Source organism: Necator americanus, chromosome II (assembly GCF_031761385.1).
Source record: "Necator americanus strain Aroian chromosome II, whole genome shotgun sequence".
Taxonomy (NCBI): Eukaryota; Metazoa; Nematoda; class Chromadorea; order Rhabditida; family Ancylostomatidae; genus Necator; species Necator americanus.
Genome location: NC_087372.1, coordinates 14160327 through 14171228, shown reverse-complemented (window position 1 = coordinate 14171228; position 10902 = coordinate 14160327). Strand labels below are relative to the sequence as shown.

Here is a 10902-nt window from a genome sequence, read left to right as displayed (position 1 = left end):
TTGCAATTACGTTATAGAGTTGACTTCTAGAAAGGTTCAAAGAACGAAAAGGTAACAACGTAGCAAGTGGAAAAATAACGAAGAAATTGAAAATGCTAAAAATGGAAAAATAACGTAGAAGATTTGTACAAGAAAAAAAACAACATCAGAAGACATAAATGAAGCTGAAAATTGAAAACGTTCCAAAATAAAAGTTAGGTGCAGAAACGAGAACCTGGTCTTTGAAAGACGTAGACTTGTAATTGAAAAAAAAAAAACTATATAGAAGATACAGATGTATGTTTGTATTTACATAGACTAGTTAATCCAGGTAAAATACGGCAGTAGTTTGTAAAAGTTTCGATTTGTTTGTTTTACATAAATAAAATACTATTATTTTCTATTTCTGCCATTTGGTGTCCAGTAATTCGATATATCTCTATACGTAAGCGATCGATGCCCCGTACAGAACCAGCTCCAGAGATATCGTGCTCCCGCGAGACATGTTTCACAGCTCATTAGATGATGAGGCATAGGGCGAACGCAGCCAGTGCTCTGCTGACGCTATTAACTGCTGCGCAGAGCAGTTGACGGTAGCCGTTCCCTCTCGTTTACCCTAAGGATAGGTTGTCAGAGGGTACCTAACGATGCGAACCCTAAAGCGAGGAGTTGGGATGGGATGGGACCATCGCTAACTCCACTCGGACTACAGTGGCGAGTGGATTTCTCAAAGGTCCCACAATCCCAACTGTTTGCTCCATCGCGCCTCTTCGAGCGCAGCCGCTTGCACAACTACACCGACTTTCATTCAAGTCGTTCTGACCCGACTATATTGACGACTATATAGAAGATATAGGTCACTTGAAGTATGAGCGTCAGGATGTCTAACTCTTCTCTTCTTTCAGCTCCATCTTGTGTTCCTTTATGAGTGTTAGTTGCTGGAGAATGGAAAACTTCACGGGTCCTTTTTTTCGATTGGTCAGCTGTGAAAGGAAGATATGTAGATTCGAAACCGTCATGTCCACTTCCTCCGCTTAACGCATAACATCGTGGGTCTCAGGAAACAAACATAGCTGTTGAAAGTGTGAAAAGGAAATCATCCACGTGGACACGTAAGGACTTGTGCAGGATGCTCTGAAATGTGTTCTTTTGCCTCACTACTGACGAAAAGAAACTAGGAGTTCCATACTTTGCCTACTTGACACATGACATCTCCCTGCATGTTTCCTTTCAGTTTTGAATTTATGGAGTTTTGAGCCGAGTAATATCAGGATCACAGAAGACGTGGGTACATTAAACGTCGACCGTTGCACCTAGATTTTGCTGATCTTCCCTATTCTGTGCAATCAGCTGGCTGTTTTTCTTCTCTCTTTCGAAGTAGCCATTTTGTACCCCCTATGCGTTTATCGACCACGAAAACCAGTGTATTTCAAAGAGTTGTGTATTAAGAAGACTATGTTTTCAGCGTCATTTGCACAAAAAGAAGAGTAAGGGAATATCGGTTTGTCAGTCCAGATTAGATTATCTGAGGGACTTTTTTTTCCCTAAGGATCGGTCTCTTTGGATAGTGTTTTTTGTAGGGAAGCGGGACCATTCAACGCTGCTCTAGTTGAGTTGTTGTTTTGATCGCGGAAACGTCACCGGAGCTCAAAAACCATTCGTGAGGGACAAATGTGTCTTCCATTTGAGAAGGTGATAGTTCATCAATCGGCAGTTCATCACTGGAAGTGAATCACTGAAGTTAATTCAGTCGATACTCAACTTAACTAAATGATCTTCGACATGTGGACTAAAGCCACTAAGATAAAAAAGGAACCAAACTCTCTACGCAGACTTGCTGAAAGTGAATAGGTAAGCCACATTATGTAGTACTTTCAGTGATAAAAAGAATTGAAAATGACCTTCTCCGCAATCCGTATTTGACAGCTAAGAGCGGTCATTCTGTTCTGGTGACGATTTCTTTTTTTTTGCGTTGCAAGAAATTAAAGCAGCGTTGAATGCTCCGCCCTCCCTCCTTTCCCCAACTATCTTTGCGCAACTATCTCTGCGCATTTTTTTCTCTTCAGCTATATGTGATCGGAAGGTCGCTCAACAGCCGCCGTGAATATGAGATCTCGTTGATGCTGATGTGTCCCATTGGAGACTTGATTATTTCCCAATATTCGGCTAGTAGAGGGTTTCTGAATTATACTCCTTACATAATGTTTTATCTAGTTCATTACAGGCTTTAGCTTCCAATAATGCCCATTGTTTGCATCCGTGCATGTATAACTTGCTGCATATCTTGACGTTTCGAGCACTGTGCTTGGGTGAACATCAGAGAATACGACATGGTAATTACTGTTGCTATTTTCCGTTTTAAAGGCAGCTCATCACGAAATTGACGAAGACGTAGTTGTGAAACCTGTGGGAAATATAGAGTTCGGGGTTTAGATTACAAACTTGAGCATGACCCCGCTCAATTCTTCTTAATCGTCGCGAGAAATGGTGTAGGAGGCGGCATTTGTCTCTACGTAATCTCTCTACTTTTGTCGTACGAGGTACACGGAAACGCTCCATTCTGAGCACGTGCTGAATGCACGAGCGAGCAGCCGAGGATCAATGAGGTCCCCTCACCGGATTTCAGGTGGAGTATCCGTACGGTGTCGTAGATTATGCAGAAGAGGTTGGTTCCGCTCATTTCTTCCTGCATCACTGCAAGCAGCCGCCTCCAGAATGCTGTTTTGTACGACACCATCTACTGCAACGCTCCACCCCTTGGCCGCATCCGCCCTGCAATTCGTCGAAAATCAATTTCGGACTGCCCCGATAGGCAGTAAGGGACGCTACGCGTGCAAGGGTGGCGCGCTACAATAGAAGGCATCGTGCAAAACAGCATTCAGGGGCCGGCTGCTTGCAGTGATTCATGGAGAGATGAGCGAAACACCCTTCTGACCATAATCTACGACCCCGTATACGGATACTCCACCTGAAATCCGTACCACCCCAGATTCGTGGTATGCTGCCTTTAAAGGGATCACCCCACGAATCTGGGGTGGTATGCATTTCTGACAGCTAAAGACTATACGGGATCGTAGTTTGCAGAAACGGGTGCGATAACGTTCATTTCTTCCTAATTGCCGTAAAAACCGGCCCGGAAGATGCACAAAAGTGGCGTGCCCCAAACAGAACTCGTTGTAGAAAATAGCGTTCCGGAACGATTGAAGATGTCCAACCCTTGTACATGCGTCGCAACCCTATTTTACGGCGATTAGGAAGAAATGAGCGTTATCCCACCCGTTTCTGCAAAAAAAAAAGATCGGAAATCCATACCACTAAAAATTCGTGGGGTGATGCTTCTAAGATGGGCAATACTGCTCTAACCGAACTGTACTCCAACTGCACTTGGACCGCAAAAAATGTTCCCAGAGCACACAGGCCTTTCTTCGTTTCCCCTAACTCGAACTGCTTTCCTACTGTATTCCTTACGATTATTTGAGGTGATTCGTGGCGGGAACTTCCGTTGTGCTACTACTGTACCTGCACCCAGGGTGCGAAAACGCATGGAACGCTGACGCAAAGACGTCCATAGAACACATTAACCCTTCTCGTCGTTAAAGGTGTCACCCCACGAATCTGAGGTGGCACGGATCAGGTGGAGTATTCTTATACGGGATAGTAGATTATGGGGAGGGGAGTGATTCCGTCCATTTCTTCCCAATTGCCGTAAAAAACGGCCCGGAAGATGCGGCGCGTGCACAACGCTGGCGCGCTCCAATAGAACTTGTTATAGAAAATTGCGCGCCGGATCGCTTGAAGCCGTATCGTCCGACCCGTTTTTTACGGCAATTAGGAAGAAATGGACGGAGTCACCCTTCTCTCCATAATCTACGATCCCGTATACGAATACTCCACCTCAGATTTGTGGGGTGATGCCTTTAAACCATTCCATTTGCTTAATGGGTGCCCCTAACTTGCTGACTCTTTGTGACTTCAGTCAGGTTGCTGATTACTACTTGGCCGGAGCTTGCATCGAAGTCGAAGGAGGAATTCGGCGAATGGTTCGCTGTTCGTGGATTGCCGTGGAAGGAGCGACTTTGCCCCAATTGTGGAATTCCCGTTAAAGTCGCGCAACACGCAGATGTGAACAGCATTCATAAAGGATATCCAAACGGCCCTCCTTAGGGCCACCAACTTGCGAATACAAATCGAAAATGTGTGAATAAAAGATGTTGCATGCATGCATAGTGATTGTGGATTGCTATGGAATTCATTTTCAATTTTTTTTGGTGATCAAGTAAAACATGATATGATTTGGTTAATTATTTCTCGTAAACTTGTTTCTGGAAGTAAGTAACTAAATCAGTCGGGGTCATATGATCTAAGCATTAGTTTTAAAAGATCTATGACATGTAAGCTAAGGATACTAAGAGGAAAAGTAAGACAGATCGTCCAGAAGAAAGGATGCCCCTGAGTGGCTCCACAACTACATCTCCCCCTTGTTTGGAAGACTTGGTAAAGTCCAGCTGTGTCTTCCTTTTTCTTACTAACTTCAACCTACATGTCGTGGACCCTACAAGACTAATGCTTACGTTTTAAGGCCCCCACTGACTCAGCAACTCAATTGTGCTGCGTGACCTGTTTCGCGCTCTGGGTGCAGGTTCAGGTGATGCCTTCTTGTTTCAATGGTTTCGATTTTTCCCCGCGTTTGGTCCAACAATACTGACTTTCTGGCCAAAATGACATGAAGCTTAGAGCAATTACATAGGCGCTTGCGTTTGAGGTGGCGCAGTAGGGCCCTCATTTTTGCAGTCGACCGAAACTAGTTGAGACCTTACCTCGGTCGCAATTGCTTACACAATTGTTGCAAGTTTCAAGTCGTCTTATCCCGAGCATAGTTGTTTCTTTTTTCGTCTTAGGAAGGCATCATTCGCATGATAGAGGTGGTAACAACTTCTAATTCTTCACCTACTACAAGTTTGAATGAACAAGGATTGTTTTTCAGCTACAACATTTTGAAGTGAATACGTAATACGAGCCAACGATAGCAAACTCTTTACGCATTGTTTCATTGCAACTGTGGGTGGATTGGATGCGCCTTGGTGTGTGGTCCTTTCTGTTTATTAGATTTCCTTTCTTTCGATAATTCTCGTCTAAGCGTTGATGTTACATGGTATACCTGATTCTCAGGACAGTGAGAATATCATGAGACGGTTTGTTTTAATTCTGATTCATGACTGATTCATGACTTTGTAACTTTAGTCAACAGATGGGTTCGAATTGGGACCATCGCAAGCTGCAGTGGAGAATGGTACAAGCAGAGGTCCCGCTTGACCCCAACTGCTATGATCCATCGCACGGAGTGGAGCGGAGATGCTTACGCAACTGCGCCGTGTTTCATGTCGTTTTGATCTGTCTATGGATTACACTGAGACAACATCACCGAAAGTCTTCGTTTGGTGTTTTTTCTGCAGTTGTTTTGCTCTTCATTTTCGCTTTCATTTTCATGATGCTTTCTAAGTTACATGAGTATATTGTACATGCGCATATAGTGTACATACTTCTGAACATAGTTTCTGTAAAATGTTCTACAATTGTACGAGTGTTCACTATTTAGAACGAACAAGAGAAGTATGTGAGGAAACGTGAACGGAACGTTCTAGATAGTGAACACTCGGACAATCGTACGAACGTTCCGTTCACGGAGTAGTTTTGTAGGCTTCTCATATACTTCTCTTGTTCGCTCTAAATAGTGAACACTCGTACAATTGTAGAACATTTTACAGAAACTATGTTCAGAAGTATGTACACTATATGCACATGTACACTATACACATGTAAGTTAGAAAGCATCATGAAAATGAAAGCGAAAATGAAGTGTCTCTAGAACTGGATGCGGATTTCTGTGTGTTGCTGTCGAGAATAATTAACTGTCCGATCATCGTTGTCGCACAACAATGCCAGTGTTGCCGCAACTATAAACTATGTTTTGCGTTTGTTGGTGTTGTGTCACTCTGCGTGGCAGCCTCACATGTTCAAAAACTGCGACATCGGTTTGCGGAATTTCCCGAAAGGTGCGAGAAATTTACATTTTTATCATCGTTGTTTATCGCATGTTCTCTGATCCTTGAATCGGTGTATTTTCTGTATTCAATCCAGATATACTGCGCCTCAGAGATTGTTAGGTCAAAGTTTTATTTAGCCTAGAAGTCTGACGTCTTGACAACTTTTTCTTGAATTCTTTGAAAGTTTATGTATATTTACAATTTGCATGACCAAATGTCTTATCCATTTTGGCTAATCTGCTGTCATTAGGTCGAATTCACCACAGATATTCTACCTTCAAATAGAGCAGGCTTATCCTACAAATCCACAAACGCGGAAAATATTCATACCAAGGCCTACAACGCTGCGAATGTGTAATCGTCACCCGCATCCTAGATGGTGTTTGAGTCGGAGGAGTTTCATATGATCTATAACTAAATAACGGCAATAAAAGAGGTCTGTAAATCATGCGGAATCTGAAGTCCAGTCACTATATAGGATGCCTGCAAAACCTAGATATTCGCAACGATTGTCAACGTATGTGTTGGCGTTTTCTGCAAGACGGTGGAGGTTAAAGTCGGTTGGATCTGCTTCATTTGTAAATTATCTTCGCTGAACTTGGACTAATGTCAGTAAATTAAACAGAAGAAATTAGATATGTAGTGGTTCAGATTCCGAGTTGGTTCCGCTCATTTCTCCCTAATCGTTATAAGAAGACGACATTTCTTAATACGATTTCAGTTGCATCGCACCATTGTGTAAGTGCCGCATCCATTTGCGATCGGTCGAAGATCAGTGATGTCTTCTTACCAGCCTCTTCAAGTGAAACCAATGAGTAGACCGTTGAGGGCACGGAACATGTGCATAGAGCAGCTTTCTAACGTACCTAGTAATAAACAAAATGGTTCCCACGCCGTTTCTTGCAACGATCAGGGAGAGATGAGCGTAACCACCCTGGATCCGCAATCTATAACCTCATCTCTAGCTTCGCTCACCACGTCGTAGTATGCTACTTTTGAATGAAAAGTCCAACTTAACAACTTGTGAAGCATATCATACTTGAATTCACTCCTTCACGCTCCTAGAATATCATTCTAGAGCATTGAACTAGCCTTCTGGAAGCACTTGCTGCAAACCCTCCAAAATCAACGGTACGAGCAGAATCAAATTACAGTCGGTGTAGGACGAATTATAGTTGGGCCAAAACGGCATGAAGCACGGATAGTTCCGTAAGCGGCTGCTCGCTCGAAGCGGTGCGATGGAGACAGCGGTTGGAATCGAGGTGGGACCATGACGAACTGCAGAGGTATGTGGGGAACGGGCCTTACCCCCCCCCCCCCCCCCCCCTCCCCCCCCCCCTTTGGGCCCCCCCCCCCCCCTTTTTTTCCCCCCCCCCCCCCACTTATAATTTTTTTTCTTTTTTTTATTGGGTGGTTTTCCAGATCCTCCTTAGTACTAGGATTTTTTTTTGTTAATTCTTTTCGAGGGCATTTCCGTTAGCTTGTATAAAGAAAATTTCGACCCTTCAACCGCTGCAGCTCATGAGCCGTGACAGCAATGCAAACGATAGAAGTAATGGAAAAGTCGAGACCGCGCTCTTCAATGGGCTATCATACCAGAAAAAGAACGAGATGCTCCGAAGAGCTAGAAAAAGGGTCTCCGAGAAGTTTGTCGCGCTCCGCGGAGAGATGCCAATGGACGTAATCATCGAGGACGCGATGCGTCACTTCGATGCAACGTGTCCAAGTGTGCATTACTTCAGAGTTTTATGAACGAGCTCACAACACTCCTGTTCCTTATCTGCATAAACTAATGCAAGTATAGTCGATCGGGGACAAATGTGCTGAAAAGTGAGAGCGCAACGCACCCTCGATTGGGGTGTGACATGTATCACGCAGTTCATAGTTTATAGTTGGGTCAAAACGGCATGAAGCACGGATAGTTCCGTAGGTGCTGTCAGCCGCTTGCGCAACTATCAGTGCTTCATGTCGTTTTGACCCAGCTATAGTCTGTTTTGCTGCAGACGTGTCTCCCTCACACACTTGGTCACATACGACGCCGACAATGCCGTCATTGCCGATACTATTGTGCCGCTTTATTTCCACGTCGGTTTTCAACACTGGTACCCGCCTTCACCGATCGACTGGACGTTGACTGATACCGGCATGGAGTCGATTATAACGAGAAAAGTGACCACGACCGTGAAGTAGTATTGATCATCCACAGTTACGCGAAAAAGACAGGGAACTATCGGAAACAAGACGAAAAGTACTCTCGAATGGGCTTGTCGGCGCTATCGCTTTATTGTTTTTTAGCTCATTGACAGGAGAACAGGGACTAGTGTTTGCCACCAAAAAAAACAACGCATCAAGGCGATGAAATAAGTTCAGTAGCGTCTGTACAAGAGTACACGTAGCTAGAATTGTAGTGCTACAATTTCGTATGTTGTGTTAATTTGATTTTCAGTCCGAATGGGGTTAATTTAGACCTTGATTCATCAAAAGCCTTACGATATTCTCCTCCATTGACGTTAACTGATCGCATTTGTCTCAACACAAGCGCTCTTTTGCGCAGAGAAGAATGTTAATTTCGTGTCCGTTGCAATCAACCTCCCATGCCATTCCTGACTGTTAAGTCCTCTTGAGTTCTATACGGGATTGATTATCCTATCATAAATCCACCGAAACTATTATTCCAATAAATGTGTTGACAAGGATAAGACGATGTTTTGTTATGAAATTATGTGTGAGCATTAATAAGGGGATGCAAATAATTGATTCACCGAAATGGGTTTCGTCAAAAAATCTCTTGTTGTTTAGACTTCATGTGTAGAAGGGCCAAAACAACATGAGGAACGATGCGGTGGAGATAGCGGTTGGAATCGAGGTGGATCCATCGCGAACCGCAGCAATGAACGGTGGTAGCAGGGGTCCTCTATCGATCCTAACCGTTGCGCTTCACCGCATCGCTTCGAGCGCAATCGCTTATGCAACTGCACCGCGCTTCATGCCGCTTCGACTGCACATTCTCTTCATTTCTCATTGGACTGTTATTGCTGCTTCTGCTCACTGCTGACCTGGTTGCATTACGCGGATGTTGTGGATATGAGAAAAAATGAAACTAAGTCGTACCCAGTTTTTTTTTATAGTATGTGCCATTTTCGGTTTGACTCATCCCGAAGGGTAGATCTCCTATCCTTTTTCTCGTTTCATTTTTTTTTATGTTGGAGGTTTTTTTTTTCGGCAGCAAGTGACTACTTCGTTTTGTTAGAATCGAATGAAGCAAATAATTTATTACATTCGGGACATTGTAAACTATGTTATCTGGTGATTTTCTGTGCTAATATATAATCTATTGAGAAAAACAACTGACATGATTCTTTTTATACGTTGTACCCCCATTCAGAGATCATTCCACTGAAATAATGCACTCTCTTAACATTGCATATGATTCATAGTGAGTACAAAAAATGAATCACATGTTATTGTAGAAAGAGGTGATACATGCAGGAATTTCTTGCTTGCTGATCAATTTCGTGATCGTTGCAACTACAATCGGGTCAAAATGTCCTGAAGCCCAGTTCAATTCTGCAAACAGTTGCACTCATGATGAGAGCTTTGCTAGCTCCAATCGGACTACAAGGATGAGAAATAGGAACTGAAGCCAGCTAGGGTCCCAACTGCGCAACCTTCTATGCTATTGCAACAGGTTGTCGTTTTCGCCCGGATGCAGGTCCCCTTTCAACGAATGTACCAACTTTGGCCGGTGGTCAACACATTTGGTAGCACCATATGATCGGCGTTAAGTTTATGACAACTTTTTATAGACCACTTGCGAAGCGCAATGTGGCAGTGACGTAAAGAAAACCTTGTGGAAAGCCGTACACAGATAAAAGGACTCCATCTCTTCGCGTATTATCCACACAGACAATAAGATGATAAGTTTCGAGAAGAGTTCGAAAACCATAATGAAGGTAGAGTTTAGTTTTTTAAATAGAGATAGTTAAGCGTCACATCCTTTCTAAACTGTTTAGGTCGCTTAAATATCAGGCACTTTTGCATTATGAGCTTCGATCATTTGCCTTTCTGTAGGGATTGAACGTTCTAATAGGCTCTATTAGGTTGTGAGGATTCTGAGAAATACCACTCTGACCCCCCCCCCCCCCCAAATCGAACAGCTTTCCTACTGTATTCCGTGCGATTATTTGAGGTGATTCGTGGCGGGAACTTCCGCAGTGCCACTACTATCTATACCTGCACTCAGAACGCGAAAAAAGCAATGGAACTCAACAGGCGCAAAGACGTCTGTAGAACACGTTAACCGTTCTCGTCGTTAAATAATTCCATTTGTTTAGTGGGTGCCTCTAACTTGCTGACTCTTTGTGACTTCAGTCAGGTTGCTGGTTACCATCGAAGTCGAAGGAGGAATTCGGCGAATGGTTCGCTGTTCGTGGATTGCTGTGGAAGGAGCGACTTTGCCCCAATAGTGGAATTCCCGTTAAAGTCGCACAGCACGCAAATGTGAACAGCATTCATGAAGGCTATCCAAACGGCCCTCCTTAGGCCAGCAACTTGCGAATACAAATCGAACTGTGTGAATAAAAGTTGTTGCATGCATGCTTAGTGATCGCAGACTGCTATGGAATTCATTTTCGCTTCTTTTTTTCCTTGGAAGTAGCACATGATAAGATTTGGTTTGTTATTTCTCGTAAGCTTGTTTCTGGAAGTAAGTAACTAAATCAGTCGGGGTCCTAGGATCTAAGCGTTAGTTTTAGAGGATCTATGACATGTAAGCTAAGGATACTAAGAGAAAAAGTAAGACAGATCGTCCAGAAGAAAGGCTCCAGTGGCTTGGGCTTGAGTGGCTCCACAACTACATTTCCCCCTTGTTTGGAAGATT

General features: G+C 43.6%; 1 protein-coding gene across 1 annotated transcript; it reads left to right on the top strand.

The window, feature by feature from the left end:
• Positions 1–903: 903 nt before the first annotated feature.
• On the top strand, positions 904–10527 carry RB195_017800 (uncharacterized protein; the record flags this gene model as incomplete). The annotated part of the gene is made up of 4 exons (XM_064184954.1): positions 904–909; positions 2344–2399; positions 7490–7749; positions 10358–10527. The coding sequence occupies 4 exons, from the start codon at positions 904–906 to the stop codon at positions 10525–10527; spliced, it is 492 nt and encodes a 163-aa protein (XP_064040835.1).
• Positions 10528–10902: the final 375 nt, after the last annotated feature.